The 20,196-nt window shown below is 46.5% G+C and overlaps 2 protein-coding genes across 9 annotated transcripts in view; one reads left to right on the top strand and one right to left on the bottom strand.

Annotated features, from left to right (window-relative positions):
- UBE2R2 (ubiquitin conjugating enzyme E2 R2) overlaps positions 1 to 5,567 on the top strand; it is a 125,843-nt gene extending 120,276 nt beyond the window's left edge. Inside the window, exon 5 of the mRNA XM_066256910.1 lies at positions 2,294 to 5,567. Coding sequence (XP_066113007.1) covers positions 2,294 to 2,513 — 220 coding nt within the window. The 3' untranslated portion in view covers positions 2,514 to 5,567. The remainder of the gene's footprint in view (positions 1 to 2,293) is intronic.
- A 2,084-nt stretch (positions 5,568 to 7,651) lies between these two features.
- Positions 7,652 to 20,196, bottom strand: part of UBAP2 (ubiquitin associated protein 2) — a 130,065-nt gene continuing 117,520 nt past the window's right edge. For 3 of the 8 annotated variants that reach the window (XM_066256899.1, XM_066256901.1, XM_066256906.1), the window contains 11 exons: positions 19,957 to 20,023; positions 14,371 to 14,566; positions 13,121 to 13,212; positions 12,785 to 12,832; positions 10,151 to 10,229; positions 9,733 to 9,938; positions 9,360 to 9,462; positions 9,168 to 9,275; positions 8,949 to 9,016; positions 8,677 to 8,868; positions 7,652 to 8,591 (listed from right to left, as the gene is read on the bottom strand). In XM_066256899.1, the coding sequence (XP_066112996.1) occupies positions 8,496 to 8,591; positions 8,677 to 8,868; positions 8,949 to 9,016; positions 9,168 to 9,275; positions 9,360 to 9,462; positions 9,733 to 9,938; positions 10,151 to 10,229; positions 12,785 to 12,832; positions 13,121 to 13,212; positions 14,371 to 14,566; positions 19,957 to 20,023 (1,255 nt within the window). In that variant the 3' untranslated portion in view covers positions 7,652 to 8,495. The remainder of the gene's footprint in view (positions 8,592 to 8,676; positions 8,869 to 8,948; positions 9,017 to 9,167; positions 9,276 to 9,359; positions 9,463 to 9,732; positions 9,939 to 10,150; positions 10,230 to 12,784; positions 12,833 to 13,120; positions 13,213 to 14,370; positions 14,567 to 19,956; positions 20,024 to 20,196) is intronic. The other 5 variants (XM_066256900.1, XM_066256902.1, XM_066256907.1 and 2 more) reach the window with 3 other exon arrangements.

Here is a 20,196-nt window from a genome sequence, read left to right as displayed (position 1 = left end):
TACTCCTGAATGTGCCTCGACCAGGATCTACCCTGTAGCCCCCATGTGGGGGCTGATGCTCAAATCAGCAGTTATCCTCAGTGCCTGGGGACAATGCTCAGACTAGCTGAGCCACTGGCTGAGGGAGGGGAAGAGAGAAAGGAAGAGAAGCAGATGGTTGCTTCTCATGTGTGACTAGGAATCAAACCCAGGATGTCTGCACACTGGGCTGATGCTCTAGCCACTGAGCAAAGTGGTCAGGGCCTATTTTTATTTTTTAAATGTTTATTTTATTGACTTTAGAGGGGGGGGGGGGGGAGAGAGCAGGAGAGAAACAGGAACATCTGTTTCTGCATGTGCCCTGACTGGGGGTCGGACTGGCAACCTCTGTGCTTCAGGATGATGCTCCAACCAACTGAGCCATCACGCCAGGGCTATACCTTTAAAATAGAGTTCCAAGGCCAGGTATGTACATAGTAAGTTCAGATTTGAGTGACAAAAAGCATACCATGCGACATTAAAAACATGTATGTCCTGGCCAGATAGGTTGGTTGGTTCGAGCATTGTCCCAAAGCCACAAAGGTTGCTGGTTTGATCCCCAGTCAGGGCACATACAGGAACAGAATGATGTTCCTGTCTCTTTCTCTCTACCTCACTAAAATAAGTAAAATTTTTTTAAAAAAGCATGAAAAAACAGTCTGACCAGGCAGTGGCGCAGTGGATAGAGCATCCGACTGGGATGCAGAAGACCTGGGTTCAAAATCCCAAAGTCGCTGACTTGAGCATGGGCTCATCCAGCTTGAGGAAGGGCTCACCAGCTTGAGTGCGGGTTTGCTGGGCTTGAGCATGGGACCATAGTCATGACCCCATGGTTGCTGGCTTGTGCAAGAGGTCACTCGCTCTGCTTTAGCCCCCTGGTCAAAGCACATATGAGAAAGCAATCAATGAACTACTAATGAGCCACAACGAAGAATTGTTGCTTCTCATTTCTCTCCCTTCTTGTCTGTCCCTCTCTCTGACTCTGTCAAAAAAAGAAAAAGAAAAAACAAAACAAAAAAGAGCATGCCAGTTTCTCAGTGGATAAAGCATTGTCCCTTCTTGTTGATGTCATGGATTTGGGCCCCAGTCAGGGCATATATGAGAAGCAACCAGTGAGTGCAGAACTATGTGGAACGAGTTGATGATGCTTCTTTCTCAAATCAGTCTGTTAGGTGAATAATGTAGATCAGCAGTTCTCAAGTTTTCTGCCCACTGGAAACACCTTTAGGACCAACCCCTCCCTAATCCATAGTAATGTAATGAGATTACAGGAATAGAATCTAGACACCTTTATTGCTTCCTGCTTATCCCCCCCTTTCTCTTTCAAAAAATGAATTAAAAGTTTAGAGATCTTTATTTTATCAACCTAGGCTGATAAAGATTGAAGATATTAATGTAAGTGATAAGCACCTATAGAAACCTGCAGTAGCGATTCTAAGCTGGGAAAGCTTCATAAAACAGAATTGGAGCCTGATGTTTGAGGAAAGGAAAGGTAGGATTTAGGAAGTGAAGAATGCTTGAACATTCCCTAAAATATTTGTATTCTTCCTATTTCTTAACTTAAGGGTTTCTTGTATTATTAATTCTTTCAACATTTTGCACAGCGTTTTGTTGGGTGCTCTGCTAGGTATTAAGCTGTATAGGCTTTCTCCCTGGGTAGCTCTCACTCTGTTAGCAAACAAATGACCGTATGAATGCAACTACAGAAGCTTAGACAAGATAGAGTGAAATATATATAAATGCTCTTGGAGTTCCTCATAAATAAGAATTTCCCAGTAAAGGGGGGAAGGAAAAAACCTCTTTAGGCATAGAGAAAAGTTTGCAAAACACAGGTGTGTATAACAGCACGGCATGTCAAGAGAATTGTGAGATTTTTTTTTTCTTCATTGATTTTAGAAAGAAGCAATCAACTCTTTGGAACTTTGAGTAGGTTTACACTGCTTGGATGTAAATTCTGATTTGGTAAATAATGAGAAATTATGAAAGGCATCAGTTGGGTCTTGAAAGACATTGAAGTGAGACAACTAGGAGGAAAATAGTCCATGTTGATTTCTGGCTAACCAGTATTTGAGATCCACTGCTTCTCAAAAGTTCATTATCAAGTGTCCTTCAGAATGGTACCTGAAAGGCTGAGAGAGAGAGAGCCTTTGATGTAGAAGAGGCTGTCAGATGCTTTCAGGCAGGTACTAGAAGTTTAGAAACTTCAGTCGTAAGGAATCTTGATTATTAACAAATGCCAATTATAAATCCATTACATAAACTCTTCTCTCTTCAGGAAACAGGTTTCAGCTACTAAAGCCGAAGCAGAAAAGGATGGAGTGAAAGTCCCCACGACCCTGGCGGAATACTGCATCAAAACTAAAGTGCCTTCCAATGACAACAGCTCAGATTTGCTTTATGACGACTTGTATGACGACGACATTGATGATGAAGATGAGGAGGAAGAAGATGCCGACTGTTATGATGATGATGATTCTGGGAATGAGGAGTCGTGACGTGCTCCTTAGAAGCCCCTGTACTGCCCTGCCGTCTCAGGCCAAAGGAAGGGGAGCAAGTGGCCCCTCAGCAAAAACCTATCATGGGGGTGGGGAAAACAAACATGGCTCCTGCTGACTCCCCTTATGGATCTCAGTTTGCTCCTTTTTATGGACCTCTTAACGGAGAGAAGGTAATCTTCCACAGAATGTCTGAATTCTTGCATTCTTTACCCTTCCATCACTGTACTGATTCTTTTGGGTTTTTTTTTCTCTCCTTTAAACCTAAACCCCTGCGCCTCACTTCATCTCTACAGAGTGTTCACAGCAAAACATGACTTTTGGTCTGTTTTTAGATTCTTGAAGAATTAAATAGTCTTTCATCAAGACGTTTAATGTGTTTAAAGCTGGGAACCCATTGGGAGTTCACAAGTGCTGCATATTGCTGGGTAGCAAAAGAAAATGGAAAAACCATAAAAATTCCACAAAACAAACATTAAAAAAGTTGCCAAGGTTTAGCTGCTCCATTTACATTAGTGTGTGTGCATTTGGTCAGCCCCACGGTGGTGAATTTTGTTTTTCCCGGTTCTTAGATCTGGGGTACAGTGGGCATCAGGGACTCTGCTAAGCCTGATGAAATGTGTGACTAAGGGCACAGAGCCCTCCCAGCCTTCAGGAAATCATCCTATAACAGAGGCCTCAGCTATTCTGAGGAAACCAGATTTTGGTTTTTGAAATCAATTGGGATCTAAAGCCTGAAATAAATATTCATACTTTACATAGAACTGAGAACTTGATTGCTATTTATTTTAAAGGCGGAATTGTTCTTCCCCCACCCCCAGGGAGTGGGGGGAGAGCGGGGATTAGTATGTGTGGAGTCTTAGTGATGGCAACGAAGAGTTAAAAATCACTATATGCTGCTGGGGGAAAATGTCAGAACTACTGGTAACCACTGTTGGGAGAGAAAACATCTGTTTTACATATTTAACAAGGCCTTTCCCTCAAAGATACACTCTCACCACAAGGATATATTTTTTTTAAGTAGCTAGTTTTAATTACTCAGTATTAATACTAGGTGCATGTGTTAAGATTTTGGTTTTCATTGAGCTAGTGATAACTGTGGATATATGTGAGACATAGTGACTGGTTACCTTTCCTCACTGGATGTGACCTGGACTTTGCTCTCCTTTCAATGTATTCTGGCTGTGGCGTGCAAGCACAAGTTGTGCATGGAGCTTGCCCTGGGCTTCTTTGAATTTTCTGGCAGAGCTGAGGGAGTTGACTGCAGGCAGTGTCTGGGTGCCACTAGAGCTTCCTGCTGTGGACTTGCTGCTGCTTTTATATCCCTGGTCTCAATCATGTATTACTTCAATCAATTCTGAGATCCATCAGCCTTCACCAACCAACCAGGGACTTCAGAACTTGATTTTTTGTTTCTTATGAGTGGGCCAGTTCATACAAGAGCAGTGTTCTTTCAGTTGGGAAAATTGTTATAGTGTAAAACCATAGGTTTTGAAAGAAAATACAGCAAAGACCGACTATAATCCTACTTCAGATTCCTGTGCACTAGTGTCAACTCCTTTTAGAACAAAAGGGTTGATGAGGGACAGGGTAGGATGGGTCCTAGGACAGAGTAGGTGATGCTTACTTCCTTAGCTCCTCCTTCCTTTCTGATCTCAGGGTTTTCATTCGCTCTACAAACATTTGCTAGTTCCCAGCAACCCTCTCTGGCCTCTGAATTTTGGTCCAATGTTAAGTGAGAAAATATAATGTGCCAGTATTGAGCCTGATCCCATCTTCTGTCCATTTGCCATGGGGCCAGGGCTACTTGCATCCCTGAATCTAGTGACTACAGCTCTTTGTGACAAAACACTTGATTGCAAAACTCTCATAGGATGTTGGAACTAGCTTTTTACTCCCGCTTAAGTAATGCTTCCAAATAACTTTCAAAATCTGGAGCCCAAAATCTCTCCCAATGCTCTGATTAGCCAGTACTCCTCCACCCTGCCCCCCCCCCACACACACACGTTTACAGCAGTAGCTTGGTCTTACTCTTTTGTAGCCCTAAAGTAAGCTTTTCTCTTTTTCCCTTTAACTGCTAAAGCATTTCTTTTCCAGGGTAGGCCAGGCATCTTGGCGTGTGGGAGGAGGTGCTACGCTGCTCAGCCCTGTCCCATTAGGCCCCATTGGCCTCTGTTGCACGTTGACTCAGGGAGCCAGAGAGCCAGGTAGAGGTTGTACCTCTCAGCCCTTTGGGATATTACTATTGAGGGCTGGGTTTGCCTCTGAATCAGTTCCAGAAAAGACTGGGTGTGTTGATTTGCTAGCAGGTAGACATGCTGATAGCTCACACTGACTTGTAAAACCCAGATGTTGGTTCCAGAGCTCTGTCTTGAGAACATATCCTGTGGCAAAAGAAACTTGAGCTTCAAACTTTTCTTTTTAGAGTGGAAATCTCAGGCTAGAACCTGTGAGTATGCTTGTACTGATTATTTGGTGGAACTAGCTCAAAACCCTGCATTTTTAGATTCCTTTTTATTCTAGTAGTGGCCTCTATAGGTGCTCTTCTGGTCTGTTATGAGGCTGGGTGGAGGAAGTATATCATGATTCCGCTGTTGCTTCTCAATGTCTTCCCCTTTCTATTTCATATCATTCCAGAGTCTCTTCTATTAGCCAGACCTTTTTTGTAGTCCCTTCTTTCCTCTTCCCTGGTAATTATTTACTTCATTTGCTGGTTTCCTTATTTTGGGGATACACACAGTAAGAAGCTGAAGGGGAAAATGTGTAGTTCTCCACTGAAATTAACTCCACCCCTCCTATCCTGATTAAAAAAAAAGGTTTACATTTACAAAAAGATTCAGATGCAATTTTCAACTATTCTGAAACCAGCAGGACACACCTGACTTTAATAGTTTTCTTAGCTGAAATTGTAGATTTTTTTTCCAGTTTAACTTATGAGAAAAGATTATCTAATGCATTTTGTGTTGAACTTCCCATTTAGTGGTTTATTTTGTCTTTTTCTGCCCATATGTCTACTAATAAAATGTGAAATAAAATATACCTGTATTGCTACTTCCCCCCTGGGATGACCCTCTTCTTCTTTTTTCTCGTGTTAAAATTAAAAGGTGGTCTCAATACTTCCACTCTTCCCTTGCAGATTATGCCCAGGACTCAGCTGAAAAATTAAGCAAAACAAAAACCAACTCTTGATGACCTGCCTTTTATGACAGACACTCTTCTTAGCTAACCTTGCAGAGTAAATATCCCCAATTCTTATGTAGTTTTAAGAAAGGTTATTAAACCCACTGGCCAGTTGGATCAGTGGTGGAGCCTGCCTGGCATGTGGATGTCCTGGGTTTGATTCCTAGTCAGGGCACACAGGAGAAGTGACCATCTGCTTCTCTACCTCTCCCCCTCTCGCTTTACTTCTCTCTCTCTTTATCCCTCCCGCAGCCATGGCTCTACTGGAGCAAGTTGGCCTTAGCCACAGATGCTAAGAGTTGGGTTGCTGAGCAACAGAGCAATGCCCCCTAGCGGGACTTGCTGGGTGGATCCCAGTCTGTCTCTCTGCCTCTCCTCTCACTGAATAAAAAAAAAAGGAGAGAAAGGTTATTGAAGACACAGCTATTTGTTAACCTTAATTCTGAAATAGGGCGCAATCTGCCAGTACAAGTAGGCCAGTGGAAGGGATAGAGCGGTTCTCCACTGTCCTCCTTAGGAGGGCATTTGTTTCCATTGTCACTTACCTTCCGAACTTCTCCTGCTACAAGCAGAGATCAGGCAGGAAATCATAGTTTAATCAAAGTTCCCATTTAGTTTCAGATGTGAGCACTTACCTTCATTAGCCAGGATCCTAAACTGTGGATTAATAGCAATACATGTCCCATTTGACAAAATGACAAGTGACTTTAGAGGCAAAAGTAGAAAAGGTAGACTGTGACCCTGAGCAGATCTGGCATTCTGAATCTGAAACAACACTCATTTTGTTTGCTTATTTAGCTTAGTCTAAGGCAGGGGTCCCCAAACTTTTTACACAGGGGGCCAATTCACTGTCCCTCAGACCACTGGAGGGCCGGACTATAAAAAAACACACACAAAAACTATGAACAAATCCCTATGCACAGTGCACATGTCTTATTTTAAAGTAAGAAAAGAAAATGGGAACAAATACAATATAAGTCAACAAACTGACCAGTATTTCAATGGGAACTATGGGCCTGCTTTTGGCTAATGAGATGATCAATGTGCTCCTCTCACCGCCAATGAAAGAAGTGTGGCGGGGGCCAGATAAATGGCCTCAGGGGGCCGCATGCGGCCCGCAGGCCGTAGTTTGGGGACCCCTGGTCTAAGGAGTGACTATGAGAGGCTACATACACTGCCTCAGGCAAAACCTCTAAGCCTGAGCTGCCGCTGCAGCACAGTTGTGCCTCAGACAAGTGGGGAAACTTGCCCCCTGTCAAACACACAGAAATAGTTTATGGCCCTAGCTCTTCCCTGCCTGGAAGCAAGGTGGGGGGCGGGAGGCTGCACTAATTTAGGGGGAGTCAGAATCCTGGTCCCAGGTGGTTAGGTGGGTCTTTCTGGAGCAGGTATTTAGCCCAGGACCCAGTTACCTACTTCCTATCACCATGTACTCCTTATTCACCTGTTACACCACAACCTTGACTGTTAGTCAAGATTGTGTTTGGCTGATGAAAAGCAAGTTTTAGCTGTTCAAACTTATTCTCACAGGCTTAGAACCATGTTCACATTATTACCATTGCTGCTTTGGAAAAGAAATTACCCTGCCCTGGTATTCCAGCTGACAGGCCCTATAAGAGACTGCCTATTCTGTAAGTCTGTTATAGAGTTGCAAAAAAAAAAAAAAAAACCCAAAAAAACCCCAGCAAGCTGACTTTGGTCAACACTGCCTGTGCCCTGTCAGGAACGTCTGCTGTCTTTTCAGCCATAGTATCGTTTACCTGGGTGCTGACTGGGGCCAAGGTGAGAGAACAGCCCAACTAAGAAAGGAATACCTATCTAAGCTTTCACAACCTGTTTTCAGGAAGCCTGTGGCCACATGAGCTCTACTTCAACTCTGTTAAGTCCAAGAGTCCCTCTGGAATCAAAGAAGACGGCCTTGCCCTGAGCTATCCTGTAGTCATACCACACAGAGACTGTGCATGCTCTCAGAACTTTATTAGGTGGACTCTAGGCAAAAGAGAAAACCCCTGAAGCAGTTGCCCACCTGGTTCAGGACAACTAGAATAGAGGAGCCTTTTCATGGAGACGTGCTCTTGTGGAGCATATCTTTGATTTTTTACAAGGGGAGCTGACTGGCTGAACATCTCTGAGCATAAATTCAGATTATCATTAAAATGGCCACCCAGAGGAAGGCAAGTCTCTGGACAAGACCAGACAAGAAGCAGACGCCCCTGCTCTATATGAAAACAAACAGGTGCAACTTTCATGTTGAGCAAGGGGGGATTATTCCCAGATCAAGATTTGGCAGGAGGGCATCATGACAAATGACAAAAAGACAGTTTCTCAAAAAAGAGGAACAAAGTAATTAGACTGTGAAGAAAACTCAAATAATGGTTTACAAGGGTGCAAGTCGTGATTCTTCATGGGTACCTGATCCCATTACCTGACTACCTTAAGCCAACCCTTCCAGACACTGTGCCTAGCAGCCTCATGGCACGGCATGTTGAAGGCCTGAAGGCAGAAGGGGGGAGGGGGCTTATTTTGCTACAGTGAAAAGGGGACTGAGTAGGGAGAACAGACCTGACAGAGTAGCAGCTGTACCCCCCACTCCCCCAAGACTTCTGTCACATTTACAAATACATACATAAATACATTACATACAAGAGCAAGTCTGGGAGGCAGGCTCCCCATAGAGGCTCAGCTGACACAGTTACACGTCTCAGGAATTCTAGAAAAGGGTGCCAGGCTCCCAGAAATGGGCTCCATGTGTTCTCTTCTGCCCAAGGTAAGCCCTGCCCAGCCCACCCCTCTCTTCAGGGTTCAGTTTGTCCAGTATGGAGAGTTGCCGTAGGCAGGTTTGGAGGCTTGCGACTTGGGCTGCAGGGAGCTGGGCTGGCTGCGCTGACCCGAGCCACTCTGAGAAGGAGGAGAGAAGGCTGTCAAGGCCGAAGCAGAACCCCCCAACCCGGGGCAGGGTGTCTGCCTTTATCACTGGGCTCACCTGGGCATCCTGCGGAAGGTGGTGATGTAACAGCTGTGAGTGAGGCTGCTGGTGGGCAGGCAGGATGTGCAAAAATGGTGGGGGTGCATAACCAGGAGCTGCTCCAGGGGCCAGAGGCCCAGCGGAACCCAAGGCTGAGGGCAAGCTGAATGGTGGAGGGGTCCCTGCATGAAATCCCTGCTTGTCAAAAGTCTGTAGGGCAAAAACACAATGGTGAAGACCAGCTAGAGGCACACATCCCACAAACCTATAGCCACCTGTTCCTCCCTCACCTGAGTCTTGCTATAGACAGAGCCAGTCATATCAGGGAGGCCAGTGGTGCTTGAAGACACGGACACTCCTAAGAAGAAAAGCAGTAATTTCCACAGCAGTTGGGCCCGGCAGCAGCCTCCCCACCTCCAGGGCACTCTGGGGTAGCCTTGCTTGAGAACGAGTGAGGGAAGAGATAGCTACTCTGGGCCTCAATCCTGGAAAGGAGGGGCAGACACTACCTTTGCCAGGCCCAGAACCCGCAGACTTGTTTTGAGCCTGAGATGATCCACCATAGCCACCCTTGGTGTAGTCTCCCGCTGCTGTCCCCTGGGTCAGGTCATCATAACCTAGCATGGCAGGGTACAAGAGGCATGTGTGAGCTAGGCAAGCCTGTCCTACCCATGTCTCTCCAGGTTGGGAGCACCTCTCACCTGTGCTGTAGCTGTGCTGGCCATAACCACTGGCCTGCTGGAAAGGGGTGGTGGGGGTACTGAGGTTCATACCATGCTGCTTGGCTGAGGCTGGAGGAACCTGCTGGGGCAAGTAGGAGAGGCTTAAGAGGACCAAGACAGGTGGGGGCAACAGGTACCCCTGGTAAACGTAAGGCAGTGGGTAGCACAATCACAAGGGACCTGTGTTCACTAGAGCAACATGCTGGAACTAAAAAGTAGAAAAGCAACATCACCCCCAGCCTCAAGCATACTGACAACCAGGTGAAACTCCTGAGTAGGGTTATGTCCCTCCCTCCCTGCTACTCCTGCTCCTGCTCCCACAGCTGGAATTACAACCCCAACAAATACTCACAAACATGGTGGGCCCATACTGAAAGGCACTGGGCACACCTGTGTAGTAGGGGAGGCCAGTGTAGCTATAGCCAGGTGGCAGCGCAGGATTCAGAAAGGGTTGTTGGGGGGTGTGGTGGGCCTGGGATTGGCTCTGCTGTGCCTGAGCCAGTGTGGTGGGAGGTGCAGGGGATGCAGAATCACCTCGGCCAAACTTTGTTATATCACCTAAGAGAAGAGGAACACTGATTCTAGTTGCTGCCCTTATCCAACCAGGAAAAAAAAGCCAGACTGCCTCCTGCAAACAGTAGCCTGGCTACCAGCTCAACAATGGAAAGCTAGCAGGCCTCTCTTAGCCCTTCTGTTTTCAGGTGCCTGGGATTAGCTGCAGGACAGTCTGATGCACGCCATCCCACCCCGTCCCCTGAACTAAGACCAACCTGAATATGGGTTATTAGCAAGGCTCTCATCTCGGCTGGCAAGGGCTGTGGGCGCAGCAAAGGGAATTCCGTAGTAATCCTAGGAGAGACCCGGGAGGCTCAATAAGCAGAATGCCTCGCCTCAGTTCCTGGAGAGCAGGCCCAGCAGGCAGCACAGACACTCCATGTGATGCCATGCTCCTGGGAAATGCTACTGCAGGGATGTCGCACATTCAAAAAGTAAATATGCCCGTTGGAGTTGTACAAAGTGACAGCCACAAAGCACAGCCCAAAGCCGACCAATCCCTCAGCCTTTCACAGGCAGGAGAGGAGATACCTAAAGGGTTTAAGAGGGGTTAAGGGCAGCAATGCCAGGAAGGGTAAGTAGAAGCAGGACCCCAGGTAAGGTGCTGAACTTCTCTCAACACTGACTCTGCCCAGGCAACAGAGCCCATAGGAGCCAGGGGAAGTGTGGATGCCAAGAGTGCAAAACACAGTGGAGTTCTGTGGAAAAGGGGAGGCCTGCCCCAACCCTCAAGGCTGAAGCTAGAGTCCAGCCAGGGCTGTATAGTTCCATATACCCCAAATCCTGGTCTCTGACCCAAGGGAAATCCCTCCTGGCTTTCCTCAAGGGCAACAGTTCCTGGTCAAAACCAGACAGGAGCCATCCTGGCAGAAAATGACTCCTACACCCTTCTGCAGCCTCTTCTCCAGGTAACTTCCAGGAAACCTGGAGCAGGAGAGACAGGGCTAGGAAAGTACAGAGCTAGCAGGAACACAACTGGGAACTGGCCTAGAGAAAGTCCAGAAGCTCTTTCAGAAAAGGAAATACAAAGGCCAGAACAGAAAAGTGCCAGAGACTAAGGAATGACCAAAAGAGAAATGAAAGCACTGTATCTCAAATGTAGATCCAGAGGTGATTTCTTTTAAGGTACAAAATAATAAAATGAATACAAGGCAGATGAATCCTTGCATGGGATTCCAGTGAGCACTCCTGGGGATCTGACTAGGACCCACATGCAGACTCACTTGGGACCACTTTTCGCATTCCATCCCTGATGCCTGGGGCTCCTGGACCACATGGCTGTGAGATTTCCAGAGTATTGGGAGACTGACCACTTGCAGTTTCTCTCCAGAGACCCTAAATTCTGCTGACCACGCTAGAAATCTGACATGTTTTCAACATCCCTCCTCTGGGAACGTGGGCAACAGCTACAGTCCAGCAGGCCTTGGGCAGCACTGTGATGGGCTGCTGATTTGCACTCGGAGAAGAGAGGCGCAGCTACCAGCCTCTGCCTCTGGAAATACTTCAGCAGGTGGAGAGGAGTTCTGTGAGACAAGAGATTCTGCCACCGGGCATGGGAGGCAAAGGTGACACCTGGCTGTGTGTACAGGTTGGCGAGGTTGGTGGGGGGAATGGAAAGCAAAATCAATGGGGAGGAGTCTGAGGAAAAGCACCTCACTAGGGAGAAAACTGCTTCCCCAGGGAATTGGAAAGACCATATCCAATGGAGGGGACACCAATGTCCAAACAGCTTTTTACTTCCCAACAATGTGACAGAGAGATGCCCTGGGCTACTAAAAATTATAAGGAGTCTGGAAAACAAGAGTCTGAGAAACCAGATGAAGAAGCATGCCTCCTTTCCACAGCCCTCCTCCACTGCAGACCTGTTCACCTGGCCATCCCAGGGAAGGCCCAGCGCCTCATCCTTGAAGCAAGGGTCAGAATAAAGAAGGCAGCCTTAACCTCAAGGTGAGGCTGCAGCAACCAGGGAAATCCTGGGGTCAGTATTCTTATAAACAGTGATTCAGACCAGATCCAGAAGGGTCCTTAAAGTCCATCAGCTCCAGCCACTCTCTCAGTTGGAGACAGAAGAGCAAGCAAGGTACCATCACAAACATCACCAGTGGCCACTTCAGAAGCCGAAGAACTGATGGCACTTTGAGAGAAAAAGACTACAAAAATTCTAGGTCCTGGCCAGTTGGCTCAGTGGTAGAGCATTAACCTGGCATGTAGAAGTCCCAGTTCGATTCCTGGTCAGGGCACACAGGAGAGGTTACCCTCTGCTTCTCCCCCCAGCCCTCTTCCCCTCCTGCAGCCGAGGCTCAGGAGATTCAAGTGGCTCAAATGATTCAAGTACATCGGCCATGGGCACTGAGGATGGTTCCATTGAGACTCCACCTCAGGTGCTAAAAGTATCTCAGTTGTGAGCATATGGCCCAGATGGGCAGCACATTGCCCAAGATGGGGCTTTTACCTGGGGGATCCGGATGAGGCAAATAGGAGTATATATATGTCTCTGTACCTATGCTACTTTCACTTTAAAAAAATTCTAGGGCCAGGCAAACAACCCTATGTCTCATGTTATGTGGATCTTCTTTTTTTAAAAAAGGGAGGAAATGAGAGAAAAGAATGATCCACATTTACTACTGGAGCCCCAGGTCCAAATGGTCTTTAAGTTCCTGAAGGATGAGAACAGGACACTCATCCGCCCAAGCTATAGTTGCACCAGGCACAAATACCATATGGAAGCAGCTTCCTCAGCCTTAGGCTTAGTGTCCTGAGGGCCAGGCCAGGTGGCAATCAAGGCAAAGGGAGGAAAAACCTGTATAAGAGCCTCAATACCCCCCACCCCCCCGCCACATCCCACTCACCACTGGCAGCCGTGACTGCAGCATCTGGAGTTCATCATAGCCATAGATCTGTGTGAGAACCATAAAGTGTGTTAGGGATCACACTTTATTTCCTGGTAAGCTGAGGCCCAAATAAGATGGGAGGATAGGACATACTCAGAAAGGGGACCTAGATAAGCTGCTCTGAGAAGACACCCTGCCTTGGAGTCTAGATGGGGGAGAAATATCAGGGACCCAACAGGCAGAGATGGAAGAGCTTGGGGAAGGAGTTGCAGCAACCCACAGCACCCTCCAGCAGGACCAGCCTGGTGTCAGCTCCTTAGGCCAGGCTGGCCAGAAGCTCCACCATGCACTCACCGGGTAGGCAGGAAGCAGCCCTCCCGGGCCCACGAGGTACTGGTTGTGCAGCAGGGGAGGCACTCCCTGGGGCAGGTTGGGGGGTGCTTTGCCTATAATAACAAAAATCAAAGAAAGTAGAGAGGCTATCACAAAGCATAAGATTCCTCAGCTACTATGGGGCTGGTGGTGTTGAGCTCACTGTCATAGACCTGCCCTAGTTAAGGCCACAGCCAAGAAGGAAGGGCAGAGGCTGAGAGTATGATACAGAGGGCCATGCTAGGAAGGGGAGAGACAGAAAGTACATGTTCCACATTCAGGCTGTTCCCATGCCAGGAGAGAAACACCGCCCCCCACATCTGAAGATCACACTGCACTGGAAAAACCTGAACATAAAGAACAATCTGCCTCCTCAGAACAGAAGAAAGGCTGGGCAGTGCCAGGAGAGGGACAGGGCATGCCAAAGGTGGGTTTAGCATTTCTACCAAATCAGTTTGGCCCACACAGACTGCCCAGGTCTAGCTGACAGGCAATAAGTCACATAAAATGACCAGAAAGAGCCAAAGATAGCTGATCCCTGGCCCCTCTATGTCATCATGTCATCACAGCTCCATGATGAGTGAGAACAGAATAGACTGGGGCTCTAGAAGCATCAAGGCTGCCAGGAGTCCTGCCCAGGGGAGCCCACCCTGAAAGACCAGTTTCACTCATCCCCATCAGCACTGCAAAGCCTGGGCCTCAACAGGTCAGTGGAACAAAAAGGAGAAGTGACCAATGGCAGGGCCACAGGGAGACTATGATCTTCTACTTCCTCTTCTTTTTTTATTTTATCAATAAATGAGAGGGGAGAAAGACAGACTTCTGCATGAGCCCGACCAGGATCCATCTGGAAACCTGTCTGGGGAAGATGCTCAATCAAGCTATTTTTAGCGCCTGAGGCTGACATGCTCAGACCAACCAAGCTATCCTTAGCACCTGGGGCCAATCAATGCATTAACCAATCAAGGGGAAGAGGGAGAAGAGGGAGAAGGAGGGGAAGAGAAGTAAATGGTTGCTTCTTTCGTGTACCGTGAGTGCGGATCAAACCTGGGATGTCCACACACCAGGCCAATGCTCGATCCACTGAACAAAACGGCCAGGGCCGACTATGATCTTCTGATGTATGTGGCTGCCCTCCATGCCCTGACAACCTCTGGGCATGCCCCTTGGGAAGCCAAGTATGCATCTCTGAGAGGTTAGGTGTAGGTGGAAAAGACCACTGGGGCACACACCTGAGGTCACCAAGGGCGTGGCTCTGGTACTGCTGCTGGGGGCACTGACGGTGGTTCCACCCAGGCAGAGGCTGTTTGCAGTGTTCGCGCTGCTCGGCAGGCTGAGCCCTGAGGATGTGGCACTCGAGGTGGAGGTTGCTGCCGCTGAGAAGGTGGCTGACGACTGGAGGGAAAGGGTGCTCTCCACACTGGCGTGCTGACAGAATAAAAAAAACCAGGTCACATAGATCTGGGGGCAAGCATGAGAGGCAAAAGAACCTGGCCTGGCATTTGGGCTGTAGTCTTGAAATTCTGACCTGAGGAGCTCTGTGCTCACATTACCATACATTAGCCCAGGGGTCAGGAACCTATGGCTCGCGAGCCAGATGTGGCTCTCTTGATGGCTGCATCTGGCTCGCAGACAAATCTTTAATAAAAAAATAATGTTAAAAATATAACATATTCTCATGTACTACAATCCATTTATTTCCTACTGCTCATGTTCATGGTTGCGGGTGGCTGGAGCCAATCACAGCTGTCCTCCGGGACACCACCAAATTTTTATTGGATAATGCGTAATGTACACGGGTCGTTGTATGGCTCTCACGGAATTACATTTTAAAATATGTGGCGTTCATGTCTCTCTCAGTCAAAAAGGTTACCGACCCCTCAAAACAGAACTTTAATCTAAATATCAAGAATATTAAAACTGGCTATGGCTGGTTGGCTCAGTGGATAGAACATCGGCCCGGTTTACAGACATCCTGGGTACGATCCCTGGTCAGGGGCACAAAGGAAAAGTGACCTTCTGCTTCTCTCCCCCTCCTTCTCCCTCTTCCCATTCTGCAGCCAGTGGCTCAATTGGTTCAAGCATAGGTCCCGGGCCCTGAGGAAAACTCGGTTGATTCTATCATTGGCCCAGAAAGGGATCTCTGGGTGGGTCTCAGTCAGGGAGCATGTGGGAGTCTGTCTCTCTGTCTCCCTTCCTCTCACTTAAAAAAGAAAAAGACTATTAAAACTGAGCTTAATGACCAAAATCCTCCTAAAAATTCTTATAGTTGCTCATGCTCTGGTATATTCCACAAGAAATAGAAACCTCAAGTAAATCTTAAATGAACACAGACCATTTGAGTATGAGGTGAGAACCCACTTCACAGAAAAGCTAATGGTCTAAGGAGAATTAAAAAGAGGCCACAGGCAGGCCAGCACAAGTCAAAGCCTTCTGGGGACATCCTTCTATTAGGCTTCTAAGCTCCTGTGATCTGGAAGTAATGGGTGGCCATGAGAAGCCTTTACTCCAGAATCTAGTGACTCTTTGCAGGTCACCATGGCCTACCTAGAAGGGCACAGCCTGCCCAGATGCGTGGTCGACAAGATCCTCCTAAGAAGGAAGGATGAAATTCAGAAGAAAGCTCTTAAGAGCCTTAGTTCCAGGAATCCTGCCAACCTGCTCAAATTCAGCTATTAACAAGGTGAAAGAGATGTACCTGGCTGGGCAAAGCAAGGCCCAAAGAGTGAGGGAAGGCTCTATAAGATTGAGACCAGCCTTCAAACCAGAATGTGTACAGAACAAAGAAGCCTAGAAACTCCTGGAGGAGAAGCCAAAAACCAGGAAGCTCCAGGAGAAACAAGACCACCAAGTGCTCTGCCACCCATCCAGGCTGTCCTATACACCTGAACTCTAGCCTAAGGGCCCTACCACCCAGAATTGGTTCTGCAAGTTAAAGACAGCTAAAATCATGGTCTCCTGGGGCTCCCCAGCACTCCTGCTCCTTCAGCCTAGATAGAACCAGGATGAGGAGAATCTAAGGAGCAGGGCAAAGGCTGTACCGGTCTTCCCCAGACTGCTCCACACTCCTCTACATGGGTCCAGGCTTATCACCAAGGGCAGCCTTCTAGAGAACTAGTTTCTGATTTACTGTAACAAACTGAAGAGTCATCCAGCAAGCCTCTCCTACATCCAGCCAACCCTGACAGGGCTTCTACTTCTGCCCTCCATCTCCGAGACCCGAGAGGGCGATGAGCTGCTGGAGTAATAGGCCTCCACCCCATTCAAACAGCTCACTCAGGGCATTCAGGGGGGCTGTGCAGTCAGTTCCTCAGGATGGGCCCGAAGAGCGCAGATGCACAAACCTTCACAAGGACACGAAGGGCAGGAGAAAATACCCAGATTTTCTTCGTAGCCTTAAAGTGGGAAAGGCCTAACTAAAAAACTATAATAATCAACCTCATTCAATTATACACAGGTCATTTTTCTATTAACACATTGGAGAAATACAAATATTCAATAACACCATTTCATTGCTTCTTGGCCTTTTGGCTAAGATCAAGTGCAGTATCAACACCACCATTTCAGGAGGCACTGGGGATATAGGACATTTCATTCATTACTAATGGAAAATAAACAGGTTAAAAATCACTATCCAAAGCAATTTGGCAAATCTGTATAAAATGACAAATGCCTAGCAATTCCACAGTAGGATTTACGTTCTAGATACTGATGCATAATGTGAAAACATACACAGAAGGTTATCCAACGAACACTGTTTGTAGTATCAAAACTGAAAGTGGTCCTAAAGTTCTATCCATGGAGGACTGATTAAATGCTGTAATGCAGGAGAGCAGAGGAAAGAGAACAAAGATCCCTATGTTTCAAGACAGAAACATCTTAAAGATACACTTGGTAAGTGGGGAAAATGTTGAAGGGCACTATGTATGAACTATCCTATTTATGTTACAGAAAAAGAAAAATGTGTATACATTTACCATGTAACAGGGTAAAAAGGACTTGAGGGATCAAATAGGAGGAAGAGGGGTAGAACCAAGCAGATGAGAGACAGAAAAACTTCTCTGTATATACATTTTTACACCTTTCATTCATGAATCCAACAATTATGTTAGTAATGTGGCAATTCTGTCACATTGACAAAGTGTGGGGCTCCGTGGACAAGGCAATTCTGACCACTGCTGTTTGGATTGTATGATTTGGACCTTCCTGCCAAGACAGAGTGCTATTGATCCATGCGAACAGAACAGCAGACTGGGCTCCAATGCACCAGAGCGCAGGGAATAGGCCACCTACACAGTGCTCAGGACCAGGGCAGCTCATAGTTCCCACTGGCACAGCATGGGGCACAGGCAGGTGGGCAGAGGTATCCACCTTGTGCTCTGGCATGAACATGGCGCTCTGTGTGTTTTATGACAAAGAATTATGCCTAACATTTCACTTGAAAAACTAAAGTCTGACAGCCTCAATGTTAGCCAGATTGTGACGAAGGACAGAACTGACCCTTTTCTAACACTTCATCCTGCAGCAAATGACTTCTCTCTTCAGAGGAAACAAATTTCCCCAGTTACCTGACTGCCCCATTCATCTATAGCCATAGCTCCCCTCTCTGCTTGCAGACCCATCCGCTCCAACCTTGCTGGAAGCCTCCTGTCTCCCATGAGAGAACATTTTGTTCTTTATTCAGGCATCTTTTCTTTCTACCAGTCTTGATGCTCAAGTCTCTCCTAGTATTTAGTGAAGTGTCCTCCCATTAACCTGCCTCCTTGCTAGAACACAACCATTCATGCCTCAACACACCACAATCTAGCCTGACCCCTACCACTGACACCACGCTCCCAACTTCAGACCTCGAGAAGGCACACCTCAAGAACCAGCCCCTAGGGCAGGGGTTCTCAAACTTTTTGAAGTCAGGGCACATTTAAAATCCTACGAATAACTGTAGTCACACTGTATACAAATTTCTGAGAAATGTTATAATAATTAAGTCAAATATTAAAGAAAAAAAATAAAGTCCATGCGTGCTTTTATGGTAATTAAATGAAATAAAAATGACAAAATTAAATTTATTCTGACATTAAACATTTTTATGTTACATTTTTTGAGTTATGCTTTTTAGAATTCATAAAAAAGAGGCTAAAAAATAAAAAACAACAAAGACGTTATCTTTTTATATATATTAGTGAGATTTAGTAAATTCAGCAGGTCCTGGCACAAATGTGTTAAGTTTTCTCATTCTTGTGTTTATGAGAAACATGAGCCTGATGTGTCCTAGCGATTTCTTCAATATTTGGGCATATATTTGAAAGGCAAACTCTCATTTCCTTGTCAATACATTGAAGAATTCCTCTCTTTTTACGCTTAATTGTGCTGAATGCAGAAAACCCCCACCATACATATCATCTTAACTTTACACCAAACAAAGGATAGAAGAAACTTGCCTCCAGTCTTTCCGGGGAACATGGGGGGTAGTGTAAACAATCCAGCACCACAGCTTAACAGCCTTTTGCAACCTAATCAGGCAAGTGATGGGGGATTGGGCAGACTGTCAGCTTACAGCCAATTCCCCACACCTCTGTCCCCCAAAAATCTAAACTCCAAAAACCCTGATGGTTTTTTGGTCCCCAACAGGCACATATTTCTCTGGAATACCACAGGGTGCACCTGGAAATCTTCTGGGTGTACCAGTGTGCCCTGGCACACACTTTGAGAACCACTACCTTAGGGTGACTCTGTATATCAGGACTTGTGGGTGGCACCAACTTGTGCTTTGTCCTTGCCCCTCCACATGCCTGACTTTGTTCCTCAATATCAACTTTCCCAAAATCTCTGCCTCTGAGTTGGGGGATGGCCTGAGATAACAGTGAGCAGAATACCTAATGCCACAACTAGGAAAGACCTCAGGACCACCAATAAATTTAAATGCAGCTACACTGACTGGGTAAGAGCTATCAGTCTCAGAGAGGTATTTGTGTGCACATGGCAAAGGACAGGTATTCTAACCTAAGTTTCCTTTTTCCCTCCAAGCATTTTCTCTACATTTGCCTTCACAAAGTAACAGAGGGTTATCTAGGGAAAATGGTCTTGATTAAAGTTGATTTTTAGTGGCACCCAAGCTGAAGTTAGCAATGAGTCCATTTTCCTCTAAAAGCTTGGAAATGCCTCAACCTAACATTTCCCAGAAATAAAATATTAAAAAGGAAAAAAATTTTTCCTAGAAAATAAATCTCCACTGCTAGGCAGAAAGGTCTCCTATAACAAACAGGAAGCACAGTAAATTCAGGGAGTGAATTCACAACCTGACAGCCCTGCCCATCACATATCAGATCTGGAGAAGCAATTCCTCCACAGAAGCATGGATTTAGAAAGCAAGATGTCTTCCACAGCCTGACCTGTGATGGCGCAGTGGATAAAGCATCGACCTGGAACACTGAGGTTGCCGGTTCAAAACCCTGCACTTGTCTTGTCAAGGCACATATGGGAGTTGATGCTTCCTGCTCCTCCCCCCTTTCTCTCTCTCTCTCTCTCTCTGTCAATGTCTCTCCTTTCTAAAAAAAAAAATTGAATAATAAAAAAAAAAAAAAAACAAATGTTTCTGCCAAAGCTATTAAAAGGCACATTAAAGCTTAAAAAAAAAAAATGTCTTCCACGGTGCCTAGGAAATCAGCTCAAACCACATACTTAGATCGAGTCTTTACACCCGAACAATTCGAGATTTTCTCAAATATTTAAAATCCACAAACTAAAGGCCCACCTGCAGGTGACTAAGCTCCAAGCTCACTGAGCAAGGTGGTGGATGGGGGAGCCCAGAGGACACTTACGGTGTGTGAGGTGCTGGAGGAGAGTGCTGCGTGCTCAGAGAGGCTGCTCTGATGACTGGAGAGTGAACTAGAAGACAAAACAGAGCACCACATATGTTCACCCAACAAAGTCACTCCACAGGAATGAAATTGCTGTGTCTAGGTGGGCTAGATGTAAGCATACCCCAGCCCTTCAGGGAAGCCCCAGCTTCACACCCAGCACCTGAGAACCCAGTCCAAGTGTTCTGGAGGTTACAATGA

The sequence above is a fragment of the Saccopteryx bilineata genome, chromosome 2, assembly GCF_036850765.1.
Source record: "Saccopteryx bilineata isolate mSacBil1 chromosome 2, mSacBil1_pri_phased_curated, whole genome shotgun sequence".
In the NCBI taxonomy this organism is placed as follows: domain Eukaryota; kingdom Metazoa; phylum Chordata; class Mammalia; order Chiroptera; family Emballonuridae; genus Saccopteryx; species Saccopteryx bilineata.
This window is presented reverse-complemented; position numbering and strand designations above follow the sequence as displayed.